This window comes from Panthera pardus, unplaced genomic scaffold (assembly GCF_024362965.1).
Source record: "Panthera pardus isolate Hobbes unplaced genomic scaffold, ASM2436296v1 HiC_scaffold_13, whole genome shotgun sequence".
NCBI classification, from domain to species: Eukaryota; Metazoa; Chordata; class Mammalia; order Carnivora; family Felidae; genus Panthera; species Panthera pardus.
In genome coordinates this window covers 186,994,266-187,010,137 of record NW_026526688.1, presented here as the reverse complement: position 1 = coordinate 187,010,137, position 15,872 = coordinate 186,994,266, and the positions used below count along the sequence as shown (strand labels likewise).

General features: G+C 40.7%; 1 protein-coding gene across 2 annotated transcripts in view; it reads right to left on the bottom strand.

Annotated features, from left to right (window-relative positions):
• Positions 1–8,140: 8,140 nt before the first annotated feature.
• The window catches only part of ADGRA3 (adhesion G protein-coupled receptor A3), a 134,336-nt gene continuing 126,604 nt past the window's right edge, over positions 8,141–15,872 (bottom strand). For both annotated transcript variants that reach the window (XM_019453601.2, XM_019453600.2), the window contains 3 exons: positions 13,429–13,574; positions 9,852–9,947; positions 8,141–9,712 (listed from right to left, as the gene is read on the bottom strand). In XM_019453601.2, coding sequence (XP_019309146.2) covers positions 8,470–9,712; positions 9,852–9,947; positions 13,429–13,574 — 1,485 coding nt within the window. In that variant the 3' untranslated portion in view covers positions 8,141–8,469. The remainder of the gene's footprint in view (positions 9,713–9,851; positions 9,948–13,428; positions 13,575–15,872) is intronic.

Below are 15,872 nucleotides of genomic sequence, written 5' to 3'. Positions count from 1 at the left end.
GAGTTCTTACAACCAGCAGGGCTTAACACTCAGAACTTTAAAAATCAGCAGTCTGGGCTCTATGAGAGCACAGGATAGAATCACCACCCTTAAGAAGACAGAACTGCAAACAGCCCTACTGAGATAACAGCACAGAGGCAGTAGTCTGAAAAATTCCTGGGGCATACGGGAGAGATTTGCTTACTAATCTCAGAGCATGACTAATCACAGAGGAGCAGGGATCTTTGGGAGACTTTCCCAGGAACAAAGAAGCTGGCAGGTGCCATTTCCCTGCCCTGCACCCCAGTCTAGATACATGGACACCTGTGAGAATCAGCACAGTGTCAACACTCACTACCTAACTTGCTAACGCCATGCCCCACCCAGTGTTTTTCCCTGTGGACACACCCCCTGCAGCCAGGCCTGGAACGGGTCCTCTCCTGCAGCAGACCCACACAAGGCTTGCTATCAGCACAAAGCCCACCCTCTGCCCCACCCCACCCTTCACCTTGTACTTCTGCAGATCCACTCCCTCCACCTGACCTGCCTCGATCCTTTCTCACAGGAGACCAGGGCAGACCTAATGGGCACCATGTGCCCCACCACCATGTTCTTCTGCAGATCAATCCCCTCCACTTCACTCTTGTCTGGAGTTCATCCAAAGCCGTGCCACAAGCCTGCCAATGGGCAAGCAGCTCTGAAAGGGGCCAGCACCACTCCAAAGTGACTCCCACCCAAGGGAGAGAAGATAACCACACACTAGTCTGAATACAGCCCCAGAGGTGAAGGCAGACATTTGGACCTGTTCTGTTGAACTGCGGGCCCTATTCAACAAGGAGAATTTCTCAGGAGATAAGACCGAGAAAGCACCCAGCAATTCAGTGCTATTGCATCTCTGGCAAATACTTGGTCCAACTTAAGCCCAAGGTTGCACCACACTGGCCCACTAACAACACAGGGACCAAAACCTGCCCACAACAGGCAAAGAGAACCATCGCAGATGACTGAAGGAGAAAGTGGCTCAGCCACAACATTGTGTGCGCATGCAACACAAACAGGAGACACCATTGAAGTGCCAGGTTCTGGAGACTGCACTGCAGGACAGTATAGGCCCTCTTCTCCATAAAGCCACTACTTTCAAGAGCAGAAGACAAAGCTGACTTTCCTAACACATAGAAACAGACAGAGAGAATTGAATTGGACAAAACAAGGAGACAGAGGAGTATGTCCCAAATGAAAAAAAAAAAAAAAAAAAAAGGGACAAAATCACAGCAAGAGAGCTGAATGAAATGGAGGAAGTAATATGCTTAACAGAGAATTTAAAGTAAGGGTCATAAAGATACTCACTAGACTTGAGAGTGGAAGACCTCAGTGACACCCTTGACAAAGAGAGAAAACATAAAGAACCAATCAGAGATGAAGAACTCAGTAGCTCAAATTAATAATATGCTAGAGGAAATTAATGTAGACCAGGAGAAGCAGAACAGACTAGTAACCAGGTGGAAAGAATAATGGAAAGCAAATAAGATGAACAGAAAACAGAAAAAAGTAACAAAAAATGAAAATAGACTTAGGAAACTCAGTGACACCATCAAGAGTAATGACATTTGCATTATAGGTATTTCAGAAGGAGAAAAGAGGGCAGAAAATGTATTTGAAGGACTAGTATCTGAAAACTTCCTGAATCTGGGGAATAAAACAGAAATCCAGATCCAGGAGGCACAGAGAGCACCCAAAAAATGAACCTAAGAAGATCCACACCAAGACACATAGTAATTAAAATGACCCAAAGTAGGGATGCCTGGGTGGCTCAGTTGGTTGAGGGTCCAACTCTTGATCTTGGTTCAGGTTGTGATCTTACTTACAGCTCATGAGATCAAGCCTTGCATCAGGCTCTGTGCTGACCACTCACCACAATCCCTGACTAGGATTTTCTCTCTTCCTCTTTGTCTCTCCCTCTCTCTTTCCTTTCCTTGCTCTCTCTCTCTCTCTCTCTCTCTAATAAACATTTAAAAATAAATAAAATGGCCAAAAGTAGTGATAAAGACAACAATTTTAAAGCAGCCAGAGAAAAGAAAGCAGTTACATACAAGGGAAACCCCATAAAGCTATCAGCTGATTTTTCAGCAGAAATTTTACAGGCCAGAAGGGAGTAGTAGCATGATGTACTCAAAGTGCTGAAAGTAAAAAAAAACTACAGCCAAGAATACTGTATCCAGTAAGGTTATCATTCAGAATAGGACAAGATCAAGTTTCCCAAACAAAAGTTAAAGGAATTCATCACCACTAACCCAGCTCTATAAGAAATGTTAAGGGAGACTCTTTGTGTGAAATGGAAAGACCATAAGTAGTAATAAGAATAGGGTGCACAAAAGCAGTAAAAATAAGTATATCTACAAAAGTAAGTCAAGGGATTCACAAAATAAAAGGATGTAAAGTAAGACATCAAATACCTAAAATGTGGGAGGGGAGAGAAGTTAGAAAAAAATGGGTTCAAACTTAAGCGATCAACTTAATATAGACTGCTACATGCATATTATATACAAACCTAATGGTAATCACGAATCAAAAACTAGTAATAAGAGCAAAAAAATAACAACAAACTAAACAACAGGAGACAAAGAGAGAAAGGAATCCAAGTCAATCACTAAGAAAGCAAGCAAACCATGACAGAAGAGTGCAAGACAACAAAGGAACAGAGAAAACTACAAAAGCAACCATAAAACAAATAGCAAAATGGCAGTAAGCACATACCTATCAATAATTATTTTGAATGTAAATGGACTAAATGCTCCGATCAAAAGACCTAAGGTGAAGGGATGGATAAAATAATAATAATAATAATAAGCCCATCTATATGCTGTCTACAAGAGACAGGTCAGACCTAAAGACACCTGCAGACTAAAAGTAAAGAGATGGAGAAACATTTATCATGTAACCGCATGTGAAAAGAAAGCCAGGGTAGCCATACTTATATGAGACAAAATTGACTTTAAAACAAAGTAACAAGGGGTGCCTGGGTAGCTCAGTCAGTTAAGCGTCTGACTTCAGCTCAGGTCATGATCTCACTGTCTGTGAGTTCGAGCCCCGCGTCGGGCTCTGTGCTGACAGCTCAGAGCCTGGAGCCTGCTTCACACATTCTGTGTCTCCCTCTCTCTCTGCCCCTCCCCTGCTCATGCTCTGTGTCTCTCTGTCTCAAAAATAAATAAAAACATTTAAAAAATTTTTTTTAAAAAGTAATGAGACAAAGAAGAGCACCATATTATAAGGGGACAAATCCAATTTACGATTGGATATATCAGTTGTAAATATTTATGTACCCTACACGGAGCACCCAAATACAAGAAGCAGCTATTACAAACATAAAGTAATAGATGGTAATACAGTAATAGTAGGCGATTTTACCACCACACTCACATCAATGGACAGATCATCCGAACAGAAAATCAACAAGGAAACAATGGCTTTGAGTGACACACTGGACCAGATGGATCTAACAGATATATTCAGAACATTCCATACTAAAACAACAGAATACACATTTTTTTCAAGTGCACATGAGACAGTCTCCAGAATGGATCACATATTAGGCACCCAAACAAGTCTCAACAAATTCAAAAAGATGCAAGTCATACCATGCATCTTTTCTGACCACAACGCTAAGAAACTAAAAATTAACCACAGGGAAAAATCTAGAAAGAACACATATATATGGAGGTTAAATAACACACTACTAAATAATGAATGGGCCAACTGAGAAATCAAAAAGAAACCAAAACATACGTGGACACAAGTTAAAATGAAACTATAACAGCCAAAAATCCTTGGGATCAGCAAAAGCTGTTCTAAGAGAGAAGTTTATAGCAACAGAGAAAAGTTTACAGGCCTACATCAAGAAGAAAAACCTCAAACAACCTAACCTTACACCTAAAGGAGCTAGGAAAGAACAAACAAAAACCCAAACCAGTAGAAGGAAGGAAATAATAAATATTAGAGCAGAAATAAACTAAAAATAAGACAAGTATATTATTTAGATATTAGACAAATATATATAATATCTAAAAAACAAAACAATAGGGCAATGAAACAAGCTGGTACTTTGAAAACATCAACAAAATTGATACACCTTTAGCCAGAATCATAAAAAAAGAAAAGGATTCAAATGAACAAAATCAGAAATGAAAGAGGACAAATAATAACCAGCACCATAGAAATATAATTATAAGAGAATATTATGAAAAATTATATGCCAACAAACTAGACAACCTAGAAGAAATGGATAAATTCCTGGAAATATAATCTACCAAAACTAAACCAAGAAGAAATACAAAATTTGAACAGACCAATTACCAGCAATGATATTGAATCAGTAATCAAAAAACTCCCAACGAAGAAAAGTCCAGGACCAGTTTCACAAGTAAATTCTAACAAACATTTAAAGAAGAGTTAATAGCTATTCTTCTCAAACTTTTCCAAACATAGAAGAGAAGGGAAAGCTTCCAACTCATTCTATGAGGCCAGTATCACCCTACCAAAACCAGATAAAGACACTACATAAAAAGAGAACCATGGATCACTATCTCTGATGAACAAAGATGCAAAAAGCCTCATCAAATTATTAGCAAACCAAATTGAAGAATACATGAAAGAAATCATCTTCCATGATCAAGTGGGATTCATTCCTGAGATGTAAGCATGGTTAAATATTTGCAAATCAATCAACATGCTACATCACATCAATAAGAGAAAGGATAAAAAAACATATGATCATTACAATGGATAGTATAACATCAATTCAGGATAAAAACCCTCAAAACCAAGTAGGTTTACAGGGAACATACCTCGACATAACAAAGGCCATATATGAAAAACCCACAGCAAACATCATACTCAGTGGGTAAAAATGGAGAGCTTTTCCCCTAAAGTCAGGAAGAAGACAAGGATGTCCACTCTCACCACTTTTATTCGACATAGTACTGGAAGTCCTAGGCACAGCAATCAGACAACAGAAAGAAATAATAGCCTTCCAAATTGGTAAGGAAGAATAAACCTTTCACTATTTGCAGATGCCATGATACTAAATCTGAAAGATTCCACCAAAAAACTACCAGAACTGACACATGAATTCAGTAAGGTCACAGGACACAAAATTAACTTATACACTGCATTTCTATACACTAAAAATGAAGTAGCAGAAAGAGAAATTGAGAAAACAATCCCACTTATAATTGCATCAAAAATAATAAAATACCTAGGCATATACTTAAGTAAGGAGGTGAAAGATCTACAGTCTGAAAACTATAAAACACTGACGAAAGAAACTGAAGACAACACAAACAAATGGAAAGATATTCCATGCTCACGGACTGAAAGAACAAATAGAGTTAAAATTGTCACACTACCCAGAGCAAGCTGTAGATTTAATGCAACCCTTATCGAAGTAACAACAGCATTTTTCACAGAACTAGAAGAAACAATCCTAAAATTTGTATGGAACCACAAAAGATCCCAAATAGCCAAAGCAATCCGGGAAAGGAAGAACAAAACTGGAGGTATCACAGTCCCAGATTTGAAGATACACCACAAAGCTGTAGTAATCAAAACAGTATGACCCTGGCATAAAAACAGAAATAAACATCAATAGAAGAGAATAGAGAGGCCAGAAATAAACCCACAATTATATGCCTGGTTCATCTTCCACAAAGGAGGCAAGAATATACAATGGGAAAAAAGAAGTTTCTTCAACAAATGGTGTTCAGAAAACTGGACAGCCACATGCAAAAGAATGAAACTGGACCACTTTCTTATACTATACTCAAAAATAAACTCAAAATGGATTAAAAACCTAAATGTAGGACCTGAAACCTTAAAAATCCTAGAAGCAGAGGCAGTAATTTCTCTGACATCGGCCATAGCAACATTTTTCTAGGTATCTCTCCTGAGGCAAGAAAAACAAAAGCAAAAATAAACTACAGGGACTACATCAAAATAAAAAGCTCCCACACAGGGGTGCCCGGGTGGCTTAGTGGGTTAAGTGACTCTTGAATTCAGCTTGCGTCATGATTTCACTGTTGTGAGATCAAGCCCTGCAATCAGGCTCTGCACTGGGCATGGAGCTTACCTAAGATGGCCTTTCTCTCCCTCCCTCTGCCCCTGTCACTGCTCCGTCACACCCTCTCTTGAAAGAAAGAAAGAAAGAAAAAGAAAGAAAGAAAGAAAGAAAGAAAGAAAGAAAGAAAGAAAGAGATAAAACCTTTTGTACAGCAAAAGAAAAAAATCAACAAAACTAAAAGACAACTTACTGAATAGGAAATATTTGCAAATGATAAATCAAATAAAGGGTAGTATCCAAAATATATAAAGAACGGATACAACTCAATACCAAATAAAACCCAAAAAACAAAAAACCTCCAATTAAAAAATGGACAGAAGACATGAATAGACATTTCTCCAAAGAAGACATCCAGAGGGCCAACAGATATGTGAAAAGATGCTCAACATCACTTATCAGGGAAATGCAGATCAAAACCACAATGAGGTATCACCTCACATCTGTCAGAATGGCCAAAATCAAAAACACAAGAAACAATCAGCATCGGCAAGGATGTAGAAAAAGGAACACTTGTGGATTGTTGGTAGGAAGGCAAACTGGTGCAGCCACTGTAGAAAACAGTATGGAGGTTCCTCAAAAAATTAAAAATAGGATGATCATATGATCCAGTAATTCAACCACGGAAGTATTCACCCAAAGAATATGAATACACGAATTCAAAAAGATATATATCCCTCTATGTTTATTAGACCATTATTTACAATAGCCAAGTTATGGAAGCAGCCCAGGTGTCCGTTAATAGGTGAATGGATAAAGAAGGTGTGGTATGAATGTGTGTACATGTATATATATCACCTTATATACACACGGCTCAGGTTATGATCTCATGGCATGTGAGTTTGAGCCCTGCGTTGGGCTCTGTGATTATATTACACACGTATAATTTGATACTAGTCAGCCATGAAATAGAATGAGATCTTGCCATTTGCAACAACATGGAAAGAGCTACAGAGTATAATGCTAAGTGAAATAGTCAGAGAAATGACTATGGTTACCAGAGGGGAGGTTGGTGGGGGGATGGTTAAAGTAGGTGAAGGGGAGTAAGAACACACTTATCATTATGAGCACTGAGTAACGTATACTAATGTAAACTAATACAACACCGCACATGAACTATGCTGAAATTAACATTTTTAAAAATAATGCAACACATTAAATAACTTAAAAAAAAAAAAAAAAAAAGAGTTCCAGGAATGGACTCCATTGAGACTAAGGACCAGACATGGTTAAGGACCGCAGTGCATCAATGACCAAGGGGAACATTTGGATCAGAGCAGCTTTTGCCCTCAGACTGTAATTTAAAGATCAGTACCTGAGGAACTTTATCTGAGAACAAAGTAACAGCCAACAGAACAGCCAATACTGAAGAACTCAGAGTAAGTGAATGTGAAGCTGACTTGTATGGTTGTACTTCATTTACATTCAAGGATAATGTATGTGCTGGGGGGTGGGGGGAAGGAATGATTAAGAAAACTAAACCTAAATATAAATCACTGAAAAGCCACAAAAGTGACAAAACAATATTAAGAGGACCAAAGTGATAAGACAAAGTAATTCAATGTAGAGAGAGCTTTTGAGGCATTTCCATTTCAAAAAAAAAAAAAATTCCGTGAGATCTTTTTACAAACTTGTAGCATTTAAAACTGTATTTATAAAATACATCAATCCAAACAAGTTTTGATTTATATGTCATAATCAGTGGAGTTAATTATGTAGGAGTCTGCTAATTGATTTACATAGAATTCCCATTAAAATATCCCCATGTATAAACACAATTAAAATAGAACTACATGCTTCTATTATAAAATACAAAAATGTATGGGGCACATGGGTGGCTCAGTTGGTTAACCATCTGACTTCAGCTCAGGTCATGATCTCACGGTCTAGGAGTTTGAGCCCAAGTCGGGCTCTGTGCTGACAGCTCAGAGCCTGGAGCCTGCTTCGGATTCTGTGTCTCCCTCTCTTTCTGCCCCTCCCCCACTTGTGCACACACGTGCTCTCTCTCTCTCTCTCAAAAACAAACAGTAAAAAAAAAATGTGAGACTGAAACAATGACAAACACCTATTTATTATATTAAATACAAGCCTGAAATGTTAAGTAGATACACAGATTCCAAGAAATTACATTTCAGATGCTCAAAGTCCTGCTGGTGCTTTGACAATGAAAACGATGCTTTAGAGGGCTTTTCTTTTTAATTCATAAAAAAAGCAACAATCGGGGGGTATAAAATAAGACCCCAAACTTCAAAGTTTATTCAAAATTGTTTTGAATCCCTAAGGTGGCTGCAAACAGTCAGTTTTTACATAGTCCTGGCTTCAAGGAATGTGGACAACACGGTCTGTACGGATTTGTGCCCAGGAAGCCCACCGCCGCTACCCTACACAGTAGTCTCGTGTTTCCATAGCCCAGTCCTGACGTTGCCGGTGCTATCTGTACCCAGCAAGGGGCCCTCCTGCCCACTGCTTTTGATTGGTCCATTCTGGATGGCCAAGTTGAGTCCGTAAGACTTCTGCTGACTTTCAAGCTCAACTACAATTGGCTTCCTTAAGGCATCTTTTTTACTACTATTTGAAATAGGCTTTTCAAAATTTCTGCTGCTCTTGGGAAGCGTGCTACAGCCGTCGCTGCTATCGGGTTGGGGCGGGTTGTACTGTCTCTCTCTGTAGGCTAAATAAGCCCTTCGACTCCTCGAGTGTCCTTCATTGTTGCCCGGCCGGCTTTTAGGTAAGCCGTTCTGCACGCTGCCTTCCACGCTGGTTGGGACGTCATAGGCATACTCTCTTAGGACGGCGAGTCTGCTTGCCCGGTGTCCTTTACTTCTGTTTTTATGATGGCGGCTTGGGTGCACATTTGTTCGACACTGAACTTCTAAAGGTGCCACATGCATTTTGATATCATTGTCCATTGAATGTTCCGTCAGACTATTATCAAGCTGAGGCGTGGAGTTCAAAGGCAGGGAATTGGTGTGGCACTGAGCCGCCGCAGCCTGCAAGTTGGTTAACTTGCAGCCCTGGGAGGAATTTTTGAAGCTCGATGTACTCTTGTTTGTGCATGAAGATTCTGCACTACTGTTGGTGCACTTAGGCGCCTCTCCGTTCGCGCCACTGGAGCTGGGGGGCTGTACATTAACCTGCACGGAGTACGAGCTCCGGCCGGGGCAGCAGGTCATGATCCACGCAAGTCTAACATCCTCCCTATTGACGCAGTGGTGAACCACGATGAATGCGCTGAGACTCAAACACGTGGCTCCAAAAAAGAAGCTGAACACCAAGTCCAAAGGGTAATACAAGGAAACAGCCAAGGCCCCAAACATCCACAGGGCGACATATAAGAGCAAGGTAAGACTGGCCCCCAAAAGTTGAGAATGAAAAGTGTGCTCATTTTCCAACGCTGACGTCGAAATCAGAGACAGAGACAGGGAATCCTGATGGTTGACTTCGCCATTTTCATTGGCCGCCAGCCTCTGCTGCTCCTCCGTGGGCTCCTTCAGCTCATATTTGCGCTCAGGGTGTCTTTTCAACTGAATAAATATGCTCAGGAAGTACATACAGTTCACAAACGTGATGAAGCTGGCAGGCCCGTAGAAGGCTCCCAAGGAGGGTTCCCACGCCATCCAGCAACTAGGAAAGAAAATGGGAAACCAGTTCAGATGCTGCATGGCAACCAACTGTGCCAGGAACTGCAAGAGAGTCAGGGCCTGGGAAAGCATTAAAAGAGAAGCAACTGGGGTCAGGTACGCAGAGAACACAAAACACTCACTAGGGTGCATGTGGCCGACTGCCGTAATTCTTGATGTTCGCGGCCGCTGTTATACCACAAACTATGATGGGTATGCCACCGCCAATCAGGTAGAATCTGGAAGGAGGGACAATGTGAATGTCAGCTCATCATTGCCATTGATTAAGGTGCACACATCCCGGTATCTCGGTATTGCAATAGTCCTTCCTCAATGATTATTATAAACTGGAGGTTAACTTTTGGAGGCTGCTTTGTTAACAAAAACTTTTTAAAAAATTTTTAAGTTTTTGTTTGGATAGCTTTTTTTGAGTAGGCTACCACATTTCCACTTGAGGAAAGCTGATCAGCTTCTGCCACCCTGTGGACAGGAAGAGATACTGCAGGTAGGGTTTTACTCTTTCCACGGGAATTCAGCAGGCAAACCAGTAAGTTAGTCCATTACAAAATGGACTTTAAGGTCTCGCTGTGCCATACAGTTCACACAAAATATGTAATAATATTAACTACTGATTAATGTCTGCCTATGCCTGCGTGTTGCAGGCCACCTCACTGCTGTGTATGCTTATCCCTAGTCACTGAGGCAAGGAAGGTGCCCCATCTCAGGCTCACACAGTGCCCAGGCCCCTCCTGACTTCCTTCCCATGGACTCACTGGGGACAACAAGAAAAAGGATCGTGCAGTAGGAACTGAGGAGACAGAATGGCGGTGAGTCCTACCAAGAGAAACTTCTTTTCTTGACCAGAGCTTCTTTGAGCTCCCTGATTAGAGAAAATAGGAACTTTGTGCCCTGGCCGCATCCTGCTGGGTACAGTCAGAATCTTAACTCTGCATCTGCCAATTCTAGAGACACAGCCCCATTCCTGAGCTGGCTGGATAAAGGCAGTGCAGTAAAGCCTTGGATTATGAGTAACCTGTTCTGTGAGTGTTCCACAAGACGAGTAAACATTTCTAATAAGTTTTAACTTGATAAACGAGTGATGTCTTGCAATACAAGTAGTCTGTGTTGCCGAATGTCACATGATCACAAATGGGCCAATGGTTCTCTCTCTCTTGCTGGGGGATTGTGGGTGATCATCTCCCATGCTCAGATGCTCGGTCTCAGGCTGCTGTGTTTGGCAGAGATCAGTGATTTTGCAGAACATCAGAAAGTACCCACAACAGGCCCAGTGTATTTTTTTGTCATTTCAAAGCACTTACGGATAGTCCTTTGCTTTTCCGTACAAGAGTAAACTTAGGAATACTTTGCTTCATTCTAAGTCAGGCTGCTTGCAGATATAGACCCCTTTCTCTGCTGCCTATTGCCAGTTACATTAAATACAGTACATGACAAAAGTTTATTAATACTGTACTGTAGTCAACATCCGTTAGTGATAGTGAAAGTCATCTGACACAATAACCCTCCTCTGGCTGGTCTCCCTCACACTAGCCATGAAAGTTCAGGTTATTTTATTTTTCTTTATATTTTGTATTTTATTATTTTGGATTATATTGCAGTAATGTAATCACTTTTATATGACTATTTTTGGGTTGTGGAACAAATCATCTGAGTTTCCATTATTTCTTATGGGGAAATTCGCTTTGATATACAAGTGCTTTGGATTACAAGCATGCTTCCATAATGAATTATGCTCGCAAACCAAGGTTTTACTATATTCAAAACTTTTACTTAATGCTTGGGGTTATTATTTATTTTCTCAGAACCTAACAATAGGAAGGAATAGCTCTGAAGGATGGGATCCCTAAATCTCTTAATCAAACACCATATCTCAGTTCTTTTAACCCAAGTGACAGAGGTGCCAACTCACATCCTGTAACCTGACTCTGGTCAAGCACTCCTGTTTGTCCCTTAATCGTCCAGGGAACCATTCACTCCCTGAATCTTTTACGTTCTCAGGCATTCTCTTTCAGTTCTTCCCTTTACTTGCTATGGCCCATTTATTAAATATCAACATGGCCCTTGGGGTGCCTGGGTGGCTCAGTCGGTTGAGCGTCCGACTTTGACTCAGGTCATGATCTCGTGGTCTGTGAGTTCGAGCCCCACATCGGGCTATGTGCTAACAGCTCAGAGCCTGGAGCCTGCTTCCGATTCTGTGCCTCCCTCTCTCTCTGCTCCTCCCCTGCTCACACTCTGTCTCTCTCTCAAAAATAAATAAAGGTTAAAAAAAAATTAAAAAAAAAAAAATCAACATGGCCTCAGGACCATTTTTTAACCAACTTCTCCCTGGGGGATTTGGTTTATTATCCTTGTCTTCAATCACCACACATGGAAAATGTCTCCTGTCCTGTCTGTAAAATGCCTAGCACATCTTCCCTACTGAGTACCAGGTTTCCAAAAATGTACACTTCTCACAAAAAGTACTAGTAAGCCTGCCTCCCCTGTGCTTACCTGCCCCGCCCCCATTCTACATTTCCTGTATTATTTTCTCAGTTGACAGAAGCACCATGTGCCAAACTAAACTAGAGCACTTTGTAACCATCTTGGAATTCTCTCCCTCCCACACGTTTTAAATCCAGTTGGCCATCAACCCTAGAGAAGTTGCCTCAACTGTCTTCAACACACACACCCTCTATTCTCCATGATGCTGTTCTGGTTTCAGTCCTCATGGGGACCACCCTAATGACCTCAGCAGAATTCCTTACTCTCAGGGTCTCCAATTTTTACTCTATATTAATGCAAAGCTGTCCTTCTAAAGAGATAACTAGTCAGGCCACTCCCTTAGGTAAGTCTTCAATGGCTGCCCACATTTTAACATGGCTTCCAAAGGCCTGAAACGTAACTTTCACTTGGAATTCCGGCAACTCTCCACCACATACCATAGGTTCCCGCCAAACTGCATTTCTTGAAGTTTCCTCAGCTCACTCACCACATAATCTCGTATCTGGAGTGTCCCCTCTCCCCTTTGCTCTAATCCCTAATGAAGGATCATCACTAATGGTCAATACTTCCTAACACCATCCCCCCAAATTAATAGTGCCTTTGTTTGCACTTTCAAAAGACCGTAACTCCACTGTGTAACGTTCTTACACAGCCTGCAGCTGATTCTTTACGGTCTCCTCACGCAGACTGTAAACCCCTCAAAGGCAGGACAGCTTAAGTCTCTGGTCCCGTGCCAAGTACACAGCCAGCATTCAGTAAACTCAATTACCATTGGTCAATTTTTACTCATCCAGCACGATAATCCATTATTTTCTTCTTATAATTGTGAAGAAAGGTGTAACTCCAAAACTATGTTGTCCTTTGTAGGGAATCATTAAATTGAAACACACTTAAGTAGGTTAAAAATCTCTGACATGGCCTCAAGGAGATAAAAACAGTTAACATTTTCTTAGAGCCGATTAGATGCTGCTTCACACATTACGGCACTTAGTTATTCCCACTTTGTAGATGAGAGAGGAAGGCACGGAGAGGGTACAACCTCACGAAGGGCTTCCAGCTGGACGGCTGTGCAGCCAGTGCCCAAACCCAGGAAGCCCGGCTTCCAAGTCCATTATGTACTCCCCAAAACTTACTCAGAATTGTTTTGCTATGATGAAGCTTCAGCTAAACTGATGTTTCATGAACATTTACTATGAAACACTGAACAAAGATACCAAATACCTGAGCATTGGTCTTGGTGGAGGTGGTAGTTCATCAGGATCCTGGCATCTTTTAGCCTTTCTAGTGACTTGTTTGTAGATATTTCGAGCCGTCACTCCCACCCATAGTACTGTAGCAAGAGTGGAATAATGAAGAATTATTCCAATCTAGAAAGAAGATTGAAGACTATATGTAAGCTAAAAGGAAAAAAAAAAATTCCCCAGTAGTAGCTGCCACCAAGGTTTACCAAAAATAACCGGTAAGTAACTTCCAAAAATATGATTCAAAACCAGTATGACAGTATCTTCTAAAGATCAGTTCCTCTACCCACGAATCAAACAGAGGACCCTAACAGACATGTGACAGAGGGTTATGTCCCCTAACAGACAAACCAACATTTGGATCTCGGAGGCCCACACACTACGTACAATTTATACCCAAGAAAACCCTTCATACACCACAGAATTGGCTTTTCAATATCTTTAAACCAAAGGTGTGTGTGTCAGGGATGCAATGTCATAAATTAGAGTTCAGTTTCGAAGGCCCGTTTTAAGGAAGAATGTAGAAGGCAAGGGTAACCAGAGACTGAAAGTCACAATACACAGAGAATAAGCTTTAGTGTGACAGAACGGAGTTGTTCTAATTCAGAAGTATTTACTATATACGGTGACAGTAAGACAGCAAGGTAATACACTGGTGGTTAAGAGGGTGAGATCTAGAATCAACAACTTCTGCCTGGTTTCAAAACCAGGATCCACCCCTTACCTGCTATGATACCTTAGCAGAGTCACATAACATCTCAAACATTGGTTTCTTCGTTGATAAACGGAGAGAGATATGAAAGTAGCGGGAGACTAACTAAGAGAGCCTACATAAAGCATTTTGCACATTGCCTGGCATATGGTAAATAATCAAGAAAAATGGTACCTGTATTTTAAGTATTACTATTAAGAGTGTGCTTTTAAGTAAATAATGTCACCTCTCTAAATTAATTTTCCTCATTTGAAGAGTGGGAAGATTATCAATAACCATCTCTAGCAATTTTGTGGGGATTATATGGTTACAATATTTAAGACACAATAGGTACCCATTTAAGAGCAGGTAACTGTAGCACATGTAATGGTCACACTAATTATGTTTCTTCCCTCAGAGGGGTGATGGAGGGTATGTTTACCATGTGACTTGAGTGTGAAGCAACTCTAGTTGAAGATCAAATTCTAGGTGAGGCTATGTACTGGGGCTAAGAAAGCCTTAAAATCCATTTTAAGAAAAGTAAGTGTGTCACTGGGGCATCAAGGACATAATTCAGCTTTCTTGTCTAACTACCATATTTTAATGTTTCCTTTTTAAACAATTATCACGGGTAACATCCTATTAATGAAAATCTTCAAGAAAAATTTTTTCATTCTAAAAAGATGGCTCTCCGATCTCAAGAGAATCGATCTGACTGCCATCACCAAACCTGTGTCAATAATACATGCATTTAGATTGTTGCCCAGAAATTTTAATGAGAACCAGTGAGCGCCAAAATCTGGAAAATGAAAACCCAATTCTTCTTTTGCAGGACAAAAACGAAGGTAGTCACTGTCCAGCCTGAACCTTACAGTGACTTGGGAAGGGCCGGCAGGCTGGATCCAGCTCGGCCAAATGAGAAAACTCAGATTGATTTTCTTTGTAAGGAGATGAGTGGCTCCTTGGCTTCCATTAGTTTTACTGACTGTACTGTAAAAGCAAAATTTACAGAGGAAAGTGGAACAAAAAGCAGAAAATAAACCTTAAGCTATCTGGAGTCACACCAAATACTAGAAGTAAAAATAGTGTAAATGAATTTGGTACACAGACACCAAAACATTCAAGACAAATCACAATGGTAGGCTTTATGAGTGATGCTGAGGTCAGAAGAATAAGACTGAGCTGTGAAATAAGTTTAAAAAATAGGAGTAAAAATGTTTTCAACATAGGAGGTGCAGGATGGAGCATTTTCTTGGTTTAGATCCAAGAGGGAAAACTCAACCTTTAGATTTTGAAGTGTTTTCTACGGCATTTCAAAATTTCCAGAAGTATTCATGCTGGAAATTACCGAAGCCTTCAGTCAAATATTACCAATAGCAGAATTTTAGGAGCCTGATGTCTCCTAGTAACCATCATGGAAGCAAATCTCCTGATATTCCACAAGAACTGGAATAAAGGAGAGACTGAGAACTGGCAGAGAGGGTATTCCTAGCTTTTGGAATGGGGTACTTCCTACTGTACTCTCTATCAGACCCTTGAAATACAATCTCACTGTCAAATTTCTTCCACTTGCGTTAGAAATGCATGTGGAGGGGCACCTGGGTTGCTTAGTTGCTTGAACGTCCAACTTCGGCTCAGATCATGATCTTGTGGTTCCTGAGTTCGAGCCCCATGTCTGGCTCTGTGCTAACAGCTCAGACCCTGGAGCCTGCTTCAGATTCTGTCTCCCTCTC